General features: G+C 44.5%; 1 protein-coding gene across 2 annotated transcripts in view; it reads left to right on the forward strand.

Moving 5' to 3' along the window:
- DTD1 (D-aminoacyl-tRNA deacylase 1) overlaps positions 1-23296 on the forward strand; it is a 184764-nt gene that overhangs the window by 152712 nt on the left and 8756 nt on the right. Inside the window, exon 5 of one of the 2 annotated variants that reach the window (XM_026502961.4) lies at positions 11451-11622. The exons of the other annotated variant lie outside the window; for it this stretch is intronic. Coding sequence (XP_026358746.1) covers positions 11451-11603 — 153 coding nt within the window. The 3' untranslated portion in view covers positions 11604-11622. The remainder of the gene's footprint in view (positions 1-11450; positions 11623-23296) is intronic. 2 annotated transcript variants of the gene reach the window in all.

Raw genomic sequence — 23296 nt, forward strand, 5'->3', positions numbered from 1 at the left:
TTATGATATAATTAATTATTTATTTTTTGATTCATTATTTTTAATTGAATTAATAAATAGTGTTTGCGTTGTCATGATTCTGGAACTGTTACTTACCACAGAATCAGACCGTATCTTAGGATTTTTTTGGTCTTATTCAGCCTTTTGCTTTTCTAGGATTATGTACTTGTCTTTCTCTTGAAATTTTACTGAAAGTACTGTATTTACTCCTGCTGCTCCAAACTGCTGTTTGCCACACATCCCCTCTAGAGGCCCCTTCTTTGAGAACCCAGTTCTGGAACCCTCACTGTGCTCCCTGTGGATGGGTTGCTCACCGGGCTGCCAAGCCCTCATCTTGCCTGAGCCCGGCCATGATTTCTCTCCCAGAGAATGTCCACTGTTTCTCTGGGTCCCATGTCTTCCTCTTTTTTGGATTATTGTTATTTTGTACGATAATTCTTCATTGTTCCAAATCTGCTCCATTGGCATTTGTACAATATATAGACCAAGTGGGGCAGAGAAAACGTCCCACTCCCCCTTTCTTAAAGACTTGCAAATTGAAGAAACATTTTGAATCATTTAAAGAACAGTATTAGTTTGAAATGCTCGTGAACAGTTTTCTGTTACCAATTATGCACTGGAATAGCAGAACTGAAATTGCTTTAGTGTCTCCTTAAACTTTGCTACAGTTCATGATTATGAACCAGACATGTGCCAACAGTGTGATAGATGTTGACTTCAGTCTAAAGTAGATGTTGACCAAAGAGTTGCCTGTTATTTCTGCCTTCAAATAGCTTATGGCCTAGAAAGCAATCAATGCACATAGGCACAGAGGAGGAGAGAAGAATCCATTCACTTGGTGTGTGGAGTGGAGGAAGGCCAGCCTCTGGCCTCCCAAATGCTGTGGGTTGTTGCTTCTCTTTCAGTGGAGGGGAAATGGTTATTCCTTTCCTATAACTCTTGAAATTTTAAAATTAGTCCCCATCAAAGCAAAAGCCCAGGCCACTGATAGAATGAAGAGTTGAGAAGTGTTAGAAGGGCAGTGATACCTTGTTCTCCAATAGAGTTAGGGAGTGGAGGGCAACATCATAAAAATCCCGGCTACTAGAATATGTAGTGTTTCATGAGGATGGGTGATTAGTGTTCAGAGCGTCAGCATATGTAATAAACTGTTGTGGGATTACACTCCAGACTTGCTCAGGCGTCCCTTCACGTTGCTGCATCCTTTAGGGCTGTGACTGGGAGTGTGATCCCAAGCATTGCCACTGCCCTCCATTGTCCAGGTGTGTAAACCAGTGTAGGATGCTGGTTAACGGAGGGCCAGGTAACAAGTTACACAGAGTGAATTAATCACATTAGTCACATTAATCACATGACTCATTTCGACGAGTTTAAAATGTTTCTGGTTTGGGTCCTCCCAGAGTAAAAGGATTCAGATATGGAGAGGTCTTCCAGGAAGCACAGGGAGACAGGGCAGAGAAAAGCCTACTAAGGCCACGTTGATGATCCCTGGGGACCCTCTGGGGGACTATATAGAACTTTTTCAGAGTTGGCACAATGATGGGTAAGGAAGCTGGGTTTTGAACCCTTCAACTCTCATCTCTTGGTGACTGAACTTACTCTTAGAGGTGTTGACCTGGGGCTAGCCCCTGCCCCTGGCCAGGTGGTGTCCTCAGACAGAGAGGTACAGGTCAAAAGTTCTGGGTTTACAGGCAGTTGTCTGCTGACACTGCAGTGACCTCTAGGCTAGGGGACACAGTGGGCGCTGGTAGCATCTGCTGTAGTGGGCCAACTTGGAGATCTGAGGGCAGCTGCATTGATAGAGAAACACATGCCTGGGCTGATCTTGAACCCCTTGGTGCATCCCACCATGGCCTAAAACAAACCCCACTGTTTGTGTCTGTGTGGTGAGGGAGTACACTGATGGGACTTAGTGAAGTAAGAATAATAGGAAAGACAACTGAACACCCCCATCCTCACCGCCCCCCCATCATTTTTGCATGCTTAAGAGGGTTTTTGTAAACAATGGGGAATTAGAAAATAAAATTAGCTTGCACGATTTCAGATGGGAACAGATGCCTGCCTGCTTGCTTTTTTTTTTTTTAATTCCCACAAAAACCTCAAGCAGAGTTAATAATGTATGAAAATTAGGTACCGTGTGTGCACTTTGCTTCGTAATGTTTTTATTAAGCAGCCCGTTGATTTAAAAATAACACGACAGTTGACATAATGACAGACGTGGCAGTGTATATGGAAACATCCTCTTCAAATGTTCTGTCAGGTTTTCCATTACACAAGGAATTTTTTAAAAAAAGCTTTCAGAATTATCACATAATATGAGATTATATCAAATTACAGTTTGATAAGACAAATTGCCCAGATACAAATTTCAGTTGCTTTTAAAAAAATGGCCTGGTCAATTAGAGATAATCTATAGAAGTAGGTTTCTACAGATTGTTTAAAATTCCATGGTAGATTCACACTTCTGTGATTTTTGCCCATAAATCATTTGCTGGTTGGAATTTGCCTTCTCTTCTTTCCCCTTCCCACCTTCTGCCACTCTGGCCTGTAGGTAGCAGGAAGAAACTGAGAAGCAAAAGGTCGTAGACCCAGGGGTGTCCAATAGCTCAGGAGATGCCGTGATTCTGAAGGCAAAGCCAGTCTGTAGCAAGTTGCTGTGCATTGGACCAGCAGGTGGAAGTATCCCCATCCAGAGTTTGAGCGTAGGTCTCTCCCATTCTTTGAAGAATCCACTTCTGAAAGTGTCTCAGTCCATTATGGAAGGATAGCGGGCTGTTCCAGTCACCATGCCGGCCCCCTTGGGCTCTACTGCATCTTCACGGTAGTAATGCCGGCTTGCCGCCTGGTGTATGTGGTCTAGGAGAGCACACTGAGGCACAGGGAAGTGCTGTAATTCAGCCTAACCCTGAGGAGGTTCATTGCTGATTGAATATTTCTGTATTCCTCAGCGCTTCACTCATACATTACCTTGAAATTATGAGCTATTCAACAAAGCATATATCTAACGTCAGCTTGTTTTGTTTACCTGCAGAGTGAGCGAAGGACTGCACGGGGCAGTTTAAACGACAGAGTCAGGGCATTTTTACTGGTGGTGGGAGTTGCTGGACACTAAGGAAAGACAGTGACCATTGTGGAAAGTTCTAAAGCTATTGAAATGAGTTGACGGGGCTGATCTGTTTGGGACATTTTGTCCTTTAACTCATGTCCTTACTTCTAAGGGAGCCTGGCTGGGCATGTCCTTCCTTTGCAATCTCCTGTGATTGCCCAGTTGTGCCTCCTGACACCAGCAGGGCCACAGGTGTGGGCCAGCACCCTCAGAGTAATAATACCTTGTGGTATTTTAAAAAGTAATTGCAGAAGAGACATTTGATCTTTATGACTTGTACCATAAGACTTTCTTGGAATCTTTGCAAGGGGTTGGTTGGAACAGAACTTTTCCATCTCCACTATGGTCTATAAAAATCATAGTAACTGACTTCATGGGGCTTGAGTTTTTCTTTTGTTATTTTCTTCACTCTCTAATTAGATTTTGCTCATATGCAGGACAGAACAGGCTGGCAGGAAATAACCAGCATTAAAATAACTCAAAGATGGGGCTGAGGGGGTGGGCCCAACATTGCCCTAGCAAGAATAGAGACCAAGTTTGCTGTCCTGGACCTATGGCTCACCCCAGGAGCTTTTGCTTCAAAAGGAGGCAGGTCAACTGGAGTCTTGGCTGGGAGTCTGGGAGACCTGGTGCTCTTCCCAGCCTGACTGGTGCCTAGATGTGGTCTTGGGTGTGCTCTCTCTCAACTGACTTCACCTCCGTAGTTCTCAAAAGCAATTTGGGAATTATAATATCTGCCCTTGACTTCTTGGAATGCTAAAGGTGGCAAACTGGTTATCATAGTCTAAGGGGTCATTTATTTCCTGAGTGTGAAGAAAGACTTTAAAGAACTGAAGTTAAAATTTCAGGTTATGTCTGTGGTTCCTTTGAGGAAGGAGGTACTCTCTTCTGTCAACTGTAGGCTCCAAAAGGAGAAAGAGGGGGGCACCTGGGTGGCTCAGTTGGTTAAGGGTCTGCCTTCAGCTTGGGTCATGATCTTGGGTTCCTGGAATCGAGCCCTGTGTCAGGCTCCCAGCTCAGTGGGGAGTCTGCTTCTCCCTCTCCTTCTGCTCCTCCCCTTTGCTCGTGCTCTCTTTCTTTCTCAAATAAATAAGTAAATAATCTTAAAAAAAAAAAAAAAAGGAGGAAGACCTTTACATGGTTTTCATGGGACGTATGGGAATTTATGAGGACATCGACAAGAAGCTGTAGTTTTTTGCCCTTATTCCCCCAGACCACATTGGAAGCAAGTTTAAGACACTATCTCACTTTAAGAGTGATCCTTCCATCAGGAATTCCTGGGCACCTGTTTTGTTCTAAAATGACTTGCAAAGAAGTTGGTTTTCTAGGGCCCCTTCAAACCTGCACTCAGCACCTAGCGGCCTGGCGGGCTCCAGTGTTCCCCAGAGAGGTAGGCGGAAGGGACCGCAACAGCAGACATGGGTCAGCTCTGCCACCTCTGCTTCCACCCTTCCACCCACGTGGGTGTTCTCAGTTATAGGGCAGCAAACCTCACCTGAGCTTCTCTTGGAGTGGGCGGAGTCAGGGGAGCCTGGAGTCTGATTGCACACACAGTGCTGAGCGCTCAGGCTTTCTCGTTGGGATGTTCCTGGCAGCTCATTAGTGTCCACCAAAGGCTTAAGTGACTCATGTTGTGTTTTCTGTCATCATCACACTGGAGCATTCCACAGTGTGCAATGATCAGCCTTTGAGGATCCCTCTAAAGTGCTGTATTGTGGGTGAAAGCACAGGGCAGGTAAGAACGATTCCCTGTTTGTTTGGTGCTCTCCACATGCTAGCGGCCATGCCTGTGCCACATGCTGTCCCCACTCGGGCCCTGGGCTGGCAGACTGGGCGGGGGATGGTATAGCATTTACAGAAGAGCAGACAGATGTGTGAAGGATTGAATGGCCTGCCCAGGAGCTGCTGTCTGCATACGAGACTGCTGTACCCACCCCGGAAGCCAGGACTCACCTGTAGTGCTGATACTCGGCATCACATGGCTGGGAGGGTCCCATGTAGTTTCCTTCCCCCAAGAGCTGGTACAGAGCTGTGCAGCCACACAGCTGACGTGACAACAGTTCAAGTCTTCCTTCCCTCTGAGGCTGTCACTCTTCAAACAGAACAGGTCCCGCTCATTCATCTCTGCACTCACTCATGCCGTGTTTAGTGTGTGCCACCCCGTGCAGGTCACGTGGTTGTCTGAGTTAATGGGGAGCTTGGGGAAAATGTGTTCCCAGGGCTCCCCCACACCACCAGCACCCCAGTCTGCTGTGCTGTTTTGCCACATCTGGTCTGTCCCCCAAGTCTCTGGCTGTAGTTACCACCCATAGTGCATCACCTGCCATTCCCTGGTGGTGACACTTCAGTTCCTGCTAGTGGTGCACCCTCACCTCATTCACCCCTCGCTCTTTTCCATATTTTCCTGGGTTGTTTCTGCCTTCACCTTGGCCTCTTGCTCTGTAGCCTGTCCTTGGCTTCTGTCGTCTGCCCGTCGTTTTCTGCTTAGGTGGTCTGAACTGCCTATGCTCTCTACCTCCATGTGTCTGGCCACGAAGAATGAATATACAGGATGATGCTGGTCTCTGTAATTCGCGTGCCTTCTCAGCCCTCCTAGAGGACATTGACTCCCACCCCACTCTCAACCCTGGCTTTCATTGGTTCTCCCTGACCTACCTCTGCCAGTTCCTCCCTGAACTTGGGGCTTGCCCCCTCTTGAGACCTGCCACACCCTGGCCACTCTGTGTTCCTTGCTGTGATGCCCTGGTACTGACTGCTTGCTTTGGTCCTCCCTGCTCCATGGCTGGGCCTTGAGAGTCCCCGTCCTGTTTGCATTCTCTTGATGCTGGCAGTTGGACTGTTTCCTGCTCTGTGTCTGCCTTGTGTCAGTGGATGGGCCTGGGGCCAGACTCATCTCTCTCACCCCTGTCTGCCTTTCCGACTGCTGTTGACAGGCCACACAGGGTCCTTTTCTGAGGACAAGTGCCAGGGACATTAGAGAGCTAACTCTAGGCCCTTGTTGCTTTGGGGAGATTTAGAATGGTGGCAGCTCTCAGAATGAGGAGGGGATGTCTAGAGTTACATAGAGATGAGCTGTGGCAGGGCTGAGCTGAAGGAATCCACTGTCCTGTAGGAGAGGTCCTCCAGCTCCTTCCTGTTTAAGCCATACTCAGGTAGGTTTATAGCTCTTGCAGCTGAGAGCAAAATATCTCATAAAATACCCACTGAACTAAATGAGAACATAGCTGTTAAGTATTTTATGTAACTTGTATATGGTTTCACAGCATGCAAGTGGCTGAGATGGGACCAAACTCTAGGCCAGTAGACACCAAACTTCACATTGTTTTCAGGGAGCCACATGCTCTTTTTTCTTAATTGATGAACTTCATTTAAGATGTATATTGACTGGGTGTTATACGCAACTAATGAATCATCGAACTTTACATCAAAAAACCAGGGATGTACTGTATGGTGACTAACATAATATAATAAAAAAAATTAAAAAAAAAATATGTATATTGAGCGCCAGCTGTAAGTCATGACCTGTTCTAGGTGCCAGGGACACAGAGGCAAGCCAAGCAGACCCCTTGACTTCCTGGGGCTCTCTACCAGGTATATAGTTGATGATCTCCATTTACTACAAGCCAGGCCCTGTTCTAAGCACTTGGGTTGTATGAAGGGTAATATTATAGTCCCCCCCCTTTTTTTTAAGAGAGTGAGAGGAGTGTAAATAGTGAGGGGGAAGGGGCAGAGGGAAAGGGAGAGAGAATCTTAATCAGGCTCCATGCTCAGTGCAGATCCCGACGTAGGGCTCGATCTCATGACCCTGAAATCGTGACCTGAGCCAAGAGTAAGAGTCAGACGCTTAACAACTGAGCCACTCAGGTGCCCCTGTAATCCCCATTTTAAAGCAGAGGAAGCTGGGGGTACTGGCAACCCCTGCCACTCTGCCTGTAGTATACAGCAGGCCAGGCTGTGATCCTTCTTTGCCCTTGTCTTCATTGCTAGAAGATATGCGGGGACCTCGAGGCCATCTCTGTTTGCCAGATTAAAGAGAAACTGGTTCTGACACGGGTCCAGCTCCTTGGTTTAGCAGCAAGCTGCCTGTACATTTCTGTCTTGATGGTTGAGGAAGTCAGAAGGGTCAAACACAACAATAACTCAACATTAATTAGCTGGGAACAAGGCTGGCTGATAAACCTTGCTCTGTAGCCCCCTGCACCCTCTCAGGTCCTGTTGGCTGTGATTTCCATTGCATGCCCGTGTGATAGCAGGGCCAGACATGTCCACTTCTGAAGTAGCAAGTGGCTCGGGTCAGCAGGGAGGGAGGAAGAAGCCTGGAAGATGACTGTACCTGTGGTGCCGGCAGCCGACAGTGGTTCCTCTGTGGGACACTGATGATAATACAGCTGTCACTGGCTTGTTCAGAGCAAACGGGATCACACGGGGGAGAGGGGGGAGTGCAAAGTGGGGGTTCCTAACAGAGGGCCCATATCTGTCCCATTGACATGACGTCTGTCCAGATGTTTAAGAAGAAATGTGAGTGTCCTTAGGTGGGGCTTGTCCTCTCCGGTGTGGCTGCAGTCTCTAGCATGCCCTGTTGTCTGGTACTTTGTTACTTCTCTCATTTTGCTACCCACCCGGTCCTTCAAGGTGTTCAGGTTTGCAAGCCCTGCAGTAGTATGCATGTGCGACTAGTTTATTCTAACATTATGCAGTTTGAGCACGGACCTCTTCATGACAAGAAAATTCTTTATTTGCTCTGGATTTACTTGTGAGTTGGGGAGTTTGGGGTCTAGATATTCCCATCCCCCCCATCTTAGCCCCCTCAGAACTTTCCAAGATCCACCACGAGAGGTACAGGCTGGCCATAGACTAGTTATTCAGCCCTGGCAGCGTCTGTGCGCCCAGAGTTGCCTTTGGAAGGTTGGATGTCTCCCTATGACACTAGAACCTATATGGATTGGACAGTGTTTCCTTTGTATTATGGACACCCTCGTCAGTTAATTCACAAACAGAGAAAAAACCAAAAGTACTCCATTTCAGTGTTTGTAGATCATGTGTTCACAGGACCTGTAGTGGTTTACATTCTCCTTGACATGCATCTCCCTGTTAATTTGAAAGCTGTTGACATCCTACATGATTCCATATGCATTACCAATTTCTTTTCTTCTTTTTCTTTCTTTCTCATTTGTTTCCTTAAAAAAAAAAATCCAACTGCTTTCTTGCCTTGAGATGTAAATTCCAAGTTTTGGCTGCCTTGGATTCCAAGTTTTCTGAGAAAAGGCTTAAATTTATTAGGTTAGTTCACAATGTTCTCACAGAGAACTTCGAGGCATGGAACCATATGTGGTTGGGGTTGTATTAAGATAAATAATGTAAGAGAATCAGCATTACATCGTTCATGGAAACTCAGGCTATGCCTGTTGCTTCAATAATTATCACACATGATTTACAAGTGTGGTCCATGGTGGGAGGGGACAGGATTGGGGTGAAAGGTCAAATCGATGTTTCCACAGTTTCACACTCTGTTGATGGCATCTCCGAGTCAGTGCAGAATCAGATGGGCACTGTGGGCACCGGAGGAACCTCTGAGAAGCCTGCTTTCATTGGGAATTATTCCCTGTCACCCTCCCAGGGTCTGGCTTCTCACCAGCATTTAAGAGTAGAAAGTAAAGAACAGGTTGTTGACAAACAGGCCTTTGCATGAGATTGAATCTTAGCAGGAAGGAGAGGCTTAGTTAGGCTAAGTCACTGGTGATACTCACATTTTCTACATTTACCTCTTAAGAGAGGACACAAAACAGAGAGGGTTCTTTTTAAAATAAAAATCATGCTTTCTTAGTGCCTAACTTGGAACATGTTCATGATTTTATGTGTGTGTGTGTATAATTTGTCTATAGATACACACATATTTATTATACATATATGTATAAACACATACACAGACACTGATGTAAATGTAAGCTGCTGGCAGCAGAAGGCAACTTAGCACAGTTCACTGCAGAACACTGATTTCCAGATGTTTGGATTCATGAACTAGGAATATAAAAAAATAAAAAAGTAATTGAGGGGGGTGTCCAGCATGGAGTGCCAACTCTGTGTTTTCTAAGATCATTAACAAATTTCTTTAGTGATGGCTGTTAGCTAAACTTATCATGGTGATCAGTTTGCAATATATACAAATATCAAATCATCATGTGTAGACCTGAAACTCCTATAATATATGATTATTATATATAGCTCAATGAAGTTTTTAAAAATTGTACTAAAATACACATGAAATTTACCATCCTAAGCATTTTTAAGTGTGCAGTTCAGTAATGTTAAGTATATTCACGTTGTGCAATCCAAGATCGTTTTTGCGGGGGGAAAGAGCAAGACAGAAGGACCCCCATATACTATCCTCCTCATTTCATAAAAAAAGGAGCATTTTAACACCAAAAGGGGAATGAGGATGGAAGGCTTTTGTCTTAGATGCAAGAAATTCCTCTTATCTGTGGCAGAATAGTACAGAGAAAAATGCACCAAGTACACAGTTCAGTAGCTGATACTTTCACAAGACTTTGTTGATGAAGGAAGCTATGTGTTGGTTTACATCCTGGTGCAAGCATTTTATTGTTAGTGGTCCAAGTGCCAGTAGCAAGCAGTTCACATACTGGCACTGGTCAGCAGACCTGTTCTATACATGGTTGTGTTTTTATAAAAGTAAATGTTGGCAGTTATGGTAGAAGCCTGTATATATTGATTCCACCATGATCCCATTTTCTTCTCTGTCATCTCAAACTTAACTACTCTACTGAAGTTGGTTTGTGTTCTTCTAGTCATACCATATCGGCATAAGCCCGTGAGCAACGTATAGTGCTGTTTTGTGTAAGTGGAATCCTGCCGCGTATAGCATTTTGAAACTTAATTTGGCTCACATAACATCCATTTTGATATATGTAGATCTGCTTGGCAGTATTGCTTTATTTGACTATATACCACATTACATTTATCTGTCCTTCTGTCAGTGGATATTTAGGTTGTTTCTGGGTTTTTGCTGATAGAAACAATAGTGCAGTTTGTACTCATCCCTGTGAGCCCTTCCTATGCACATAAATGGGAATTTCTCCAGGGGAGTTATTTGAGAGGAGAGTTGATGGGTCAAAGATGAAGTGATGTCTTCATTCACAAAGTCTAATTAGCGTGTTAACCAACCTCATTGTTTACTACAACTTTTCAGGTAAATGGGGAGTGGGAAAGATAATGTTGTAAGTCAACCGTTAATAAATGTGGTTTTCTGGACCAAATTGAGAGCTGCTGATTGTTGATCTATCTAAAGATTCAGTTCAAAGTCTGTCTATAATCAAGAGATGACATAGCAGGTTGGTTATAGTGTTTTCTTTGTGTGCTTGGATGTGGGACAGTGATTGGCAGGGAGAAGCCAGCTCTTCATTAAGTTTCTGTCTTTCCATGTGAACCATAAAATGTTTGTAGTCCTGGTCTGGGAGGCAGATGAAACTGGGTGTTGCTGTCTCTCGTTACAGATAGCTTTTTTGGTCTAAGAAAATCGTCTGGGCCCAAACTCGGCCAATGTGCTCTGACAAGTTTCTCAGCAGGCCTTTCTGGAGTGTCCTTGCTGTTGCTCAGAGTGTCAGATGATCTGTTTCTTTCGACTGTCTAGTCTGTGGTTTCCTTGAACAAGTTGGGGAGATTATCCAGGGGAGAAGCGGACCCAGGTTCCTCTGGAGTCGGATGCCAGAGGCATGTCCTCCATCTGGCCCACAGGAGGTCTGATAGGGCTCCTGGGGCCAGCGTCCCTGTGTAGCCACCATGCGGCCTACCAGGAGCATTTAGGGTTTTGGCTGTGGGTAAGTTCAGTCTCAAAGAACAAACAGAACTGAGACGATCTAAAATTGCTTAATGTCCTTTATTCAGAGCCTTCTCTCTTACCTTCAGCAAATAGAGGAGTGTGTTGATCACTCTTTAGAAAACAGTAAGTGGGAAGACAACTTGGTTAGAAAAAGTTACAGAGACATCAGCGGAAAAAAAAAAACTAAAACAGAATAAAACCTTTTTCACTTACGGGGCTCTTTTCAGCCTGTCAATGAAGCCTGTTTGTTGACCATTTTCAAAGAACACATGGCAAGATGAGTTATGGGTAGGGAAAAGTCCAGTGAGATCACATGTGTGACTAATCTGTGTTAACAATTCAGGTGCCTGACGAACATTTTGCAGACCATTTGGCACATGTGAAACACTGTGGCACACTGGGTTATCAGACAGAAGCATGTTCAGTGGTTGCTGTGTGTGAAGTAATCAGTGTTTTGGATATATGGGCACATGTTTACATTTGTAAAACAAGTCTTTTTTTTATAATCAGCTGTCAAAGCTTGAAAAACAGCAGCAGAGGAAAGAAAAGACCAGAGCCAAGGGGCCTTCTGAATCAAGCAAAGAAAGAAATGCCCCCCGAAAAGAAGACCGCAGTGCCAGCAGTGGGGCGGAGGGCGACGTGTCTTCTGAGCGGGAGCCGTAGACTTAGGGATGGAACTCAGGTAGGAGCCTCCCCTCCCTGCTCTGTCTTCTCACATTTTGGGCAAATGGTAACAAATGGAGAGCAGAATGGCTTTTGAGGCAGAATTCATTTTATGGGCATTCATCCATAGCTTCCTGGAATCTGTCTCCTTCCCGGATGGAGAGAAAAGTGTAGGTGTGGGTGGGGAGCCCATGGGCGTGGGGTGTTCTCCTTCCTCACTTGCCTGTGTTGGCAGACAACTGCTGCTACTGTATATCCAGAGTGTTCGCAGATGTGTGATCCAGACTGGGAGCCTCACCCGAGCCCTTCCTCACCACTGCTCCCTCCTCTCCATTCCTGCTTTCAGCAGCTCCAGCAGGGACCACGGTCACCTGCAGCCTGCGCCTCTCGTAGCTGCCCGCCTCATGTTCTTCCATACTTCAATTTGTCCTGCCTGGCACCGACTGCACTCCCAGTTTCCCTTTCCTAAAATCGGACTTCATTCTCATCACTTCCATACCCAGGAATGCATCTTCAGTCCACCTCCCTGCCTGAAGGTTGGAGGCGTCTAAAACTTGATCCAGGCATCTGATGGCCTTTGCTCAAGTTCATCCCCCAGTGAGCACGTTTTTGAGAGCCTCTTACTTGTTAGAGCTCACAAGTTTAGGGAGAGGCATAGAAATAGACAGCAGTGTGGTTTGTTGTGGAGGTGGTGGGAATGTAAGGGGGTGGAGAGGGAAGTCGGGGAGACTCCGCAGAGGGGAGGACCCCAGAACCAGACCTCAGAGGACATATGGAAATGGGCAGATGAGGGGTGAGGATGGGAGCTGCCTAAGTCAGGAGAAGAGCAGATGCAAACACTGTTGGGTGTGGGACAAGGACAGAGTTTTGGAACTGAGGTGGAAAAGAATGGCTGAAGCACTGGGTATATTTCGGAGTGGGGTTGTCTGGGGAGCCTCTGTAAAATTAGAGAAGTAGGAAGGTTCTGGGTCATAAGGGTCTGGTGTGCAACTGGGAAATTTGGGTTTCATTCTGGGATGGTGAGAAACCTCAAATGGTTTGAATGTACAAGTGACATAATCAGGTCCAGAGTTTAAGGAGCTAATGCTAGCAGCCAAGGGGAGTGAGGCTGGAACCAATAGGTAAGTTAGGAGGGAGTAGCAGAAATCAAGAGAGGAACAAGGTCTTGTCATACGTTTCGGAGCCTTCAGCTTTTATATAGTCTGTGGTTCAGACCAAGTCAGCATACAGGTTCATTGTGGAGGTGTTGAACGATGATGAGAGAGGAGAACATTCATAAGGTGGTTTCTGTCTTCTCTTTCCCTTCCAAAAGGGAAGTCCCTCTGTGAAATGACCTTTAATTTAGGATGCACACTACCAGACACTGAGCTATATTACAGAGTCCGCAGTGATAATTGGGCATAGGTGGAACCGGTTTGCAAACACGGACAGACCAAAGGAACAGAACAGAGCACTCAGAAAGGTTGCATTGTTGACTCACTGATAGTTTTAAGGGGAGGGAGGCACTGGTTAATAAATCCTGTAATGTCCCCTTGGCTTTTCCCCTAATGACTCTGTTTCCTTCCCTGTTCTTTGGGTGATGACAGAGCCATGGTCACTGGTCTTGGCTGATTTTTCTCACGCTCACGTGAAAGTGAAGCAGGAATCAGAGGGAGGTTTTTTCACACTCAGCCTCATTTGTCACAGTCACAAGCCTCCCCCCATCCCCTTTTCTTGGTCTGGACCTTAAGATATGGGTTTTTATTCATGAACTGAAACAGTTGGTGTCAGGGAGAGACTTCTGAAAAGTGCTATGTGGTGTCTAAATAATGTTAAATGTTCATGAACTCACAGTAACATTTACATGTGTAATTTGTGGCATTTACGTCACATAAAACTTCCATTCCCACCCCTTCAAAACTTTGTGATGATTTGCTCATATCAGTGGTCAGTTTTGTCATCACAAATATTGCTACTGCTTCTGACTTGCAGCCTGAACAGAAACCGTTAATCTGCAGAGTAAAGCAGGAAGTGGCTCTTGAAGTTCCTTTTACAAGTATGCTCATTATGCCGGTCCAGCAATAACTCAGAAACTCACTGAGTTCTTATTTCCATCCTGCCAATTTCTGTGTGGCAATAAGTTGTGTCATTTTTGCTTCCTTGCTTTTTCTTCATCAACTAAAAGAGTAGAACTCATCCCCCTTTACCAGTGATGTTGTGAAAGGCAGGTAGGTAGAGCCATAATGCCAGGTGACCGTCCTAGCAGGCTGGGGTGAGAGGGGAAGGTCAAAGGGGACTCCCCCCATGTTTCTGTGGTGCTTCTTCTTAAGCCTCCCCTACCCCCTAGGAATCGTGTTGGAGAGAACGCCCTGGTACCCACTCCTGCCCCCTGGACGAAGGATGAAGGACTGGCCAATCTGATGGCCAGGGAATGACATTCATTATAGCGGGTGGTTCCTTGGTTCAGAAGCAAAATCCAGACTCGACATTTTCTATTTCTCCTCCTTGGACCAAGGGCAGTTGCCCAGCCTGCACGGTGTTTTGCTCTCTTGGCCCTACTCTGACACAGCACCCTGTGTTTTTCCTTCAGTTTTAAGATTATATAAATAATAGCTTCTTCCCCAGTGAGTGTTGGGACTTTACAATAAATTTTAAAAAATTGAATTTTCAGACTCCCATGATGAACTCAATGAATAGATAAGGAATAAATATATAATCACTCATCTCCCAGTAACCAAACCCAGCTTAACAACATAAACACACAAACACACACATTCAAACGTGTCTTGGACCTTGTATTTTCAAAATGGCTTTAAAAAATTCTTATGCCACCTAGTTGATTTCCTTCTTGATTATATTATCTACCTGCTCATCTATTTTATAACTTAAGTTCTGATTTTTGATGTAACTGTTTCTGTTCAATACTCTGAATCTTTGTTTTATTTATTGACGGGTATGGATTCTACTTTTTATATCAGGGCAAAACATAACTTTCTATTTGTGTTAGATTTTGGCCTCAGAGTAATTCCAGTAGATTAGTTAGTTTAGTTAGTTAGAATAATTCCAGTAGAAAGGTATCCTGGGCATTAGTATCCTGTGGCCAGTGGGCAGTTTGGGAGTGATTTTGTTATTTCTGTGGGCAAGAAAAACACCGGAAAGCCCCATGCATAGAGGAAGAGACAGTAACTGTATCACAGAACATTCTGGAGGACATGTTCACAGTAGAAAACAGCACACAGTAAAACGGGGAAGAGGTGAAGGTGGGTGTTTCTTTCCAACATCTCCCAAGGTTTAAGAGACAAAATTTCTCATAGATGTGTAGATATTTATTTTTTGCTTTTCTAAAATTGTTGGAAAAGTTAAAAACCTATAATCATATTTATTCTCAAGGTATTGCAGATTGGATAGTATAGAACTTGGGGTAAATCATGCTGTGGTTGACTGTTGAACAACATGGGTTTGAACTCTATGGATCCCCTTATTATGGATTTTTTCAGTAAATATATTGGAAGATTTTTTGAAGATTTGCAACAACTTGAGAAAGTCCACAAACTCTGTAACCTAGAAATACAAAAAAAAAAAAAAAAAAGGAAAAAAAGTTAGCATGTCATGAATGCATAAAATATATGTAGGTACCAATCTATTTTATCAGTTACTACCATAAAATATACATAAATCTATTATAAAAAGTTAAAATTTATCCAAACGTATACACAGAAGTACTTAACAGACCATATGTGGTACCATTTACAGTGGAGAAAAATGTAAATAAGTGTGAAGATGCAGTATTAAATGGTAGCTGCATAAAATTAACTATAGCACAGGCTGTACACGACCATAGTAATTTCCTAGCCACCTCCTGTTGCTATTGCAGTGAGCGCAGGTGTTGTGAGTATCTGCTTAAAATGTGTGACGCTAATCATCTCTGCGTGAGCAGTTTGTCTCTGCAGTAAATTGCGGATCGTAGTAAAAAGTGATCTCTCGCAGTTCTTACATATTTTTCATCATGTTTAATGCAATATCCTAAACCTTGAGTAACATCGTGGGACCCATCCGGAGTGCCCGTAGTGATGCTGGAAGTGCTCACAAGAAGCAGAGAAAAGTCATGATGCCACAAAAAAGTTGGATTGCTTGATGTGTACCATAGATTAAGGTCTGAAGCTTGCAATGCCCACCATCTCAGGATAAATGAATCCAGCGTAAGGAACACTGTTAAGAAAGGAAGGAAGGAAGGAAAGAAGGAAGGAAGGAAGGAAGGAAGGAAGGAAGGAAGGAAAGAGAGAGAGAGAGAGAGAGAGAGAAAGAAAGAAAAGGAAATTCATGAAGCCTTTGCTGCAACTATGCCAGTAGGCACAGAAACCTTGCACTTTTTGCAAAATACCCTTTAATCTCATTAGAAATGCAGCTTTCATGTGGGTGCAAGATTGCTAGAAGAAAAGCATACCTGTGGACTCAAAGATTACTCAAGAAAAGGTGAAGTCATTATGTGACAACTTAAGCAAAAGGAAGGTGAAGGATCTAAAACTGTTGAATTGCATGCCAGTAAAGGATGGTTTGATAATTTTAGAAAGAAGTTTGGCTTTACAAATATCAAGGTAACAGGAGAAGCAGCTTTTGCTGACCAAGAGGCAGCAGATGAGTTCCCAGACACCATTGAGATCATTGAGGAGAAAGGATATCTGACTGAACAGATTTTTAATGCAGACAAAATGCCCTATTCTGGAAGAAAATGTCCCAGAGGACATTTATTAGTAAGGAAGAGAAGCAAGTGTCAGGATTTAAGGCAGGAAGGGAGAGGCTAACTGCTGTTTTGAGCAAATGCAATTGGGTTTATGATCAGGACTGCCCTTATCTACAAAGCTGCTAACCCCCGAGCCTTGAAGGGAAAAGATAAACACCAGCTGCTTTTTGGTTGCATAACAAGAAGGCCTGGACAGTGAGAACCCTTTTGCTGGATTGGTTCCATTGATGCTTTGTTCCTGAAGTCCGGGAGTACCTTGCCAGGAAGGGACTGCCTTTTAAAGTTCTTTTGATATTGGACAATGCCCCTGGCTACAGAACCCGGTGAGTTCAACACTGAAGGTGTCAAAGTGGTCTGTGGTCTCCAAACACCTGGTCTCTAATCCAGGCTGTAGATCAGGGGATCATGAGGACCCTGAAGGCTCATCACACACGGGACTGTACGGAAAGCATTGTCTGTGCTCTAGAAGAGAACCCCGATAGAACATCAAGAAGCTCTGGAAGGATTACCCCATTGAAGATGCCACTGTTAGTATAGAAAATGCTATGAAAGCCATCAGGCCTGAGACAATAAATCCCTGCTGGAGAAAACTGTGTCCAGATGTTGTGCATGACTTCACAGTGTATAAAACAGAGCCAGTCACGGAAATCATGAAAGAGATTGTGGATATGGTTTAAAAAAAAAAAAGTGAGTTGAGGGGGTGAAGGGTTTCATGATATGGATCTTGGAGAAATTTAAGAGCTAATAGACACCACAGAGGAATTAACAGAAGACGACTTCATGAGAGACTATGGACTCTGGGAAACAAACTGAGGGCTTCAGAGGGGAGGGGGATGGGGGATTGGGATAGGCCAGTGATGGGTAGTAAGGAGGGCACATATCGCATGGTGTACTGGGTGTTATACGCAAGTAATGAATCATGGAACTTTACATCAAAAACTTGGGATGTACTGTATGGTGACTAACATAACATTATAAAAAAATTTTTATAAAAAAAAAAAGACGACTTGAGGGAGACGAGTGCTTCCAAACGAATGTCAGGTGATGGAGGAAGACCTAGAAGCAGCGGTGGCAGAAAACAAACTGTTAGTCTGGCAAAAGTGTTCCAGGTATTCCTGACTGCTTTTGGCTGCTTTTATGACATGGACGCTGAAACTAAAGCAGAGGTAGAGGAAGGATTGGTGCCATATAGAAACATTTTTAGAGAAAAGAAAAAGCAAAAATGTCATAAATGATGAGATTTGGTGTTTCCATAAAGTGACACGGAGTGTGCCTGCCTCTCCTGCTTCCCCTTCCCCCTCCTGCATGTCCTCTGCTCCACCGCCCTGGGACAGCAAGACCAGCCTCTCCCCTTCCTGCCCCGCCTGCTCATCCTGATGACAGCGAGGATGGAGACCTTTATGATGATCCACTTCTACTTCCTGAATAGTAAATAATCACTGTGCTGTACAGTTAGTAAACTGATGGGTTGTGTATGTGTGTGTCCTCGTGTGAAAACCTAGCAGCTGTACAGAAAGGACTGACATTTTGTGTCATTGTCATCATTGTCCACGTATTCATCATGGCAAGACACATGTGGAAGCGGAGAGCCTATCCTTAGACAGGCGGAAGGTGAGTGATATTATTATTATTATTATTTTTATAATAATTTTTTATTATGTTAGTCACCATACAGTACATCCCAAGTTTTTGATGTAGTGTCCCATGATTCATTATTCACTTATAACACCCAGTGCTCCATGCAATACGTGCCCTCCTTAATACCCATCACCGGCCTATCCCAGTCCCCCACCCCCCTCCCCTCTGAAGCCCTCAGTTTGTTTCCCAGAGTCCACAATCTCTCATGCTTCATTCCCTCTACTGTTTACCCGCCCTTCATTCTTCCCTTCCTTCTCCTACCCATCTTCCTATTTCTTATGTTCCATAAATGAGTGAAACCATATGATAATTGTCTTTCTCTGCTTGACTTATTTCACTTAGTATAATCTCCTCCAGTCCCGTCCATGTTGCTGCAAATGTTGTGTAATCGTTCTTTCTGATGGCTGAGTAATATTCCATTGTATATATGGACCACATCTTCTTAATCCAGTCATCTGTTGAAGGGCATCTCGGCTCCTTCCACAATTTAGCTATTGTGGACAATGCTGCTATGAACATTGGGGTGGCCCTTCTCTTCACTACGTCTGTATCTTTGGGGTAGATACCTAGTAGTGCAATAGCTGGATCATAGGGTAGCTCGATTTTTAACTTTTTAAGGGACCTCCACACTGTTTTCCAAAGTGGCTGTACCAACTTGCATTCCCACCAACAATGTAAGAGGGATTCCCTTTCTCCACATCCTCTCCAACATTTGTTGCTTCCTGCCTTGTCAATTTTTGCCGTTCTAACTGGTGTAAGGTGGTATCTCAATGTGGTTTTGATTTGAATTTCCCTGATGGCTAATGATTTTGAACATTTTTTCATGTGTCTGTTAGCCATTTGTATGTCTTCATTGGAAAAGTGTCTGTTCATATCTTCTGTCCATTTTTTGATTTGATTATTTGTTTCATGTGTATTGAATTTGAGAAGTTCTTTGTAGATCTTGGATACTAATCTTTTATCTGTAGTGTTATTTGCAAATATCTTCTCCCATTCCGTGGGCTGCCTCTTAGTTTTTTTGACTGTTACCTTTGCTGTGCAGAAGCTTTTGATCTTGATGTAGTCCCACAAGTTCATAAAGTTGATGATGTGTTTGTTCTTTTGCTGTTTTATAACCTTGGTTTCAAAGAATTACTATTCAGTATACCTCTCTGTCTTATAACTGGACAAAGTGCATATTGGCCTATCATCACAGGTAAGTGGTGCTTAAAACAATGTTAACAGTGTTTACAGTACTGTGTTAAGAGTACGACTGTGATACCATATGCCAGAAAAACTGTGTAATGATTCATTCATTAGCCTATAGGCTAGGCTATACTGTAAAGCAATCCTATTGCTGCCTCTTTGTTATCAATGCACTTAGCATTACACCTGTAAATAAATATGAATTTCTTCTTCACATCTTTTCATTTTTGGTGTCGGGGGTTAGTTATATGGATAATGCATACAGTGTTTTGTGTCCTATAGGACGACGACGTAGGTACTGATAGACAATTCATCTTGGGAACAGATGAAAGCTTCTGGTGTTGATAGATACAGGATGGGACTGTGAATGTATTTCCTCCTCATGATTTTCTTAACACTGTCTTTTCTCTCATTTACTTTACTGTAAGAACACAGTGCATAATATGTATGGCATATAGAAAATGTGTTGTTTAGTTCATCAGTAAGGCTTTGGTTAGTCGTAAGCTATTAGTAGTTAAGTTTTCGGGTAGTCAGAAGTTCTGTGGATTTTCAACTGTGTAGGGGTCGGTGTCCCTAACCTTCATGTTAGTCAAGAGTCAAAAAAAAAAAACAAAAACAAAAACAAAAAAACCAACAACAAAAAAACCCAACAAAAACTAGCCAGAGAAGGGACACAGTAGTGGTGGAAGCAAGTTCAAGGGCACAGTGTTTTGAAAACAGTAGATGTGTTTTCCTTTTCCCTGTAAATCAAAGGCACTGCAGCCCTGTCATCATTATGGCCCTGGGGAGGAGGTGGGGAGAAGGTGAAAGAGCAGGAATGCTGTAGAGGGGAGCCCCTGTCTGACAGGAGGGAAGCTGAAGAAAAGCTTCAGGTTAGGAGAGGCAGTGGGAGAAAGAGGAGGGACAGAGGGAGGAGGAGCCCAAGGCCACACCTGGTGGTGTGGCTCCAGGCGAGAGTCCTCGGCTGGTGGGTAGGTTGATAGGAAAGCTGGAGACCTGGGGGCCTGTGCTGTGCTCCCTGGTGGGAGTCCTGGCAGGAGACTGCTGTGTGGGATGGCTGTAGGTGTCTGCGAGGCTGCTGCAGCTGAGTAGAAGGGGCAGCAAGATGTGGGTAGGCAACAAGATGCAGCAGGAGTCAGTAGAGGGTCTCCCCTGCCCCGTGAGGGGTGTCGAAGAGAGGTGTGGGGGGTCAATTGGGCTGACCATGGGTCCTGGTGGAAGGAGTGAGGTGAGCCTGCCCCAGACGCTAAGAGAGGCCATTGCATCTCAGAAGCCAGGAGGGTCATGACCTCATAGCACTGCTGCTATGGGACCCTACAGGTCTCAACCACCATCTCCATGTGGCTCCCAGCGTGGGGCCTGAGGGGTCTGTAGTGCTAGTGAGGGCAAAAATGAGCTCAGGTCAGACAGGGGTCAGGGCTCTGGCCCCTGAGCTATCAATTGCTGCTCAGTGGTGTCCCCGGGGCTCAGCACCAGGTGCGGAGCCACACCAGCCACCCAGGTATAGAGGTCATTTGAGGACTCAGCTGTTCTAACACCCAGGAGAGCAGAATTACTGTGGGTTCAAGATTGCCCCTGCAGTGACTCAGAGGGATGGAGGCTTGTGAGGATGTTTGGATGGGCCCATGAAAATGCAGAAGCCACATTTTCTTTGCATATTTATGGAGCACTGTCTGGCTTTTTGACTGAGTGCATGAGGAAAACCATTTGCTTATTTTAAGGTGGGTGTCCAGTTGGAATTCAAACCAGAGATGGCAGCGGAGGCCCATTGGCTGGTGCTGACATCCAGGCATAGACAGACGTGAGGGGTCCTTGGAGACCCCACTCCCGCGGCCAGCCAAGGGCCAGGGAGGAGCTGAGGTACCCCTACCTCTGGGATTATAGATGTGTTCTCAGATTTGAAGACCCTAAAGGAGGCCAGGAATAAGTGACAGCTGGTCCTCCAATTATGTATTTGGGTTTTTTATTGCCCACAGGCTTTTGTTGCCCCATCTGCTGAAATCTGTCATCCCAGTAGACCCACAAAATCACCACCAAATATTCAGATATCTCTAAGAACTGAATTAAGTAGCGACAGAAGGTGACCTTGGCATTGACTGTGCTGCAGAGAAAAACAGCAGCCTCACCTCTGCCTCAGTGAGGGGAGCTGCAGTTTTCATTTGCTTTTCTTTACAAACAGAAAGAGCCCTAGGGAGCCTCACAGGACCTAAGGGGACAGCTTTGAGTTTCCAAGGCATGAGAGAGAAAGGAAAGGCAAAAGAAAATGGAGTGAGAAACTGCATGAGCTCGGGCAATAGTTTTCTTTGAAAGGGAGTCAGAAACCTTCAGAGGACACTCCCAGGGTGCTGACATTTCTCTATCACGTTGCAGTGTTTCTTATTTTATCAAACGGACATGGAAGTGCTAAAATGCATTTCTGTTTTTGTCCTCTGTCTCATTCCTTCAGGCACACTCACCTTGCTGGGAGGGTTCAAGGTTTCCTCTGAGGCTGCAACTCCCCCCCGCCCCCTTTCTGGCCACAGCCAAAGGTGCACGAGGTCCTCTCTGCCTTTGACTGCAAGGTCAGGTATTGCCTCATTTGATTATTTACTTCGCTGCCATCATTAGGGTGTGAGAGGAGCATATTCCTGAGCAGCACCCCACATTTCTGTCCTCAAATGTCAACACACTTGAAACCAAGCAAGGAGAGTGTTTTGGAAGCTGCCATCTGTTTGCTTTTTCAACTTGACCTTTGTCTGAATAATAAGACGTATCTGGCTGAGCACATTTCTTCCTAATGAGCTAGAGCAGTTGTGTTATGTGTATTCAAGGATAGTCGTGTTTTCACTGGTTTTTCCCCCCTGTAGAAAGTAGAATCTCTTTCATTTCCACAGCTTTCATTTTGCTTCCCTGTGTCAACATTCATTCCCAGTTCAGGTGCTAGTGCTTCTTGTATAAAACTGCGCTTCTTAGGTGCTGTTTTTATTTTTTTTAACTTAAACATTTTTTTAGTGATTGCCCTAGATGTTGCAGTACACATTTAAAAAAATATTTATTTATTTGAAAGAGCTTGCCAGCAAGTGGGAGGAGGGGCAGAGGGAGAGGGAGAGAGAGAATCCTCAAGCAGACTCCCTGCTGAGCACAGAGCCCAACATGGGACTTGAACTCATGACCCTGAGATGAAGACCTGAGCTGAGATCAAGAGTCAGATGCTTAACTGACTGAGCCACCCAGGCACCCTGCAAATCCAAGTTTCTGACCTATATCATGTTTCTTCTGCCTGAAGAACTTGTAACATTTCTTTCAATGCAGATCTAAGGAAGTCTATTTCCCTCACTTTTGGAGGATAATTTTGGTGGTACAGAATTTTAGATTGGTGGTTTTTTCTTTCCATAGTTTAACAATTTTATTGCACTCTCTTCTTGCTTGCATAGTTTCTTCTGAGAAGCCCTTTGCAGTTTTCATCCTTGCTCCTCTGTGGGTAAGGCGGGTTCACAGCCATCTCCCATTCTTACCCCTTCCTCTTGTCCTCCCCTCCCCTTCAGCTTCTTTCAAAATCTTCTTTCTTTTTTTTTTTTCTTCAGTTTAGAACGTTCTTGGCTGTTATTACCTCAAATACTTCTGCTCTGTTCTCTCTCTCCCTGGTATCCCATTATGCGTATGTTATACCTTCTGCAGTTGCCCCACATTCCTTTTCTCCCCATTCTTTTCTCTCTTTGCATTTCCGTTTGGAGGTCTGCACTAACCAGTTTTCAAGCCCGCTGATTCTTTGGCTGTGTCCAGTCTACGGATGGGCCCATCAGAGGCATTCTTTCTTTCTGTTATGGTGTTTTTTCTTTCTAGCATTTCCTTTTGATTCTTTCTTGGAGTTTCCGTCTCTCTGCTGCGTTACCCATCTGTTCTTATGTATTGTCTACTTTACCCATTAGAGCCCTTAACATATTAATCACAGTTATTTTCCCTTGTCTGATCATTCCAACATCTGTATCACATCTTCAGTTTCACTCTGATGACTGCTTTGGGTTTTCTGAGCTTCTTGAACCTGTAAATGTTTGTCTTTGAATACATTTGGGAAATTTTAAGCGGTATTTCTTCAATTTATTCTGTCCCATTCTCTCTCTTCTAACCTAGAGGAGATTACTGTTCCCAGACCTTAATGTTGTTCTGGGCT

This window comes from Ursus arctos, unplaced genomic scaffold (genome assembly GCF_023065955.2).
Source record: "Ursus arctos isolate Adak ecotype North America unplaced genomic scaffold, UrsArc2.0 scaffold_16, whole genome shotgun sequence".
NCBI classification, from domain to species: Eukaryota; Metazoa; Chordata; class Mammalia; order Carnivora; family Ursidae; genus Ursus; species Ursus arctos.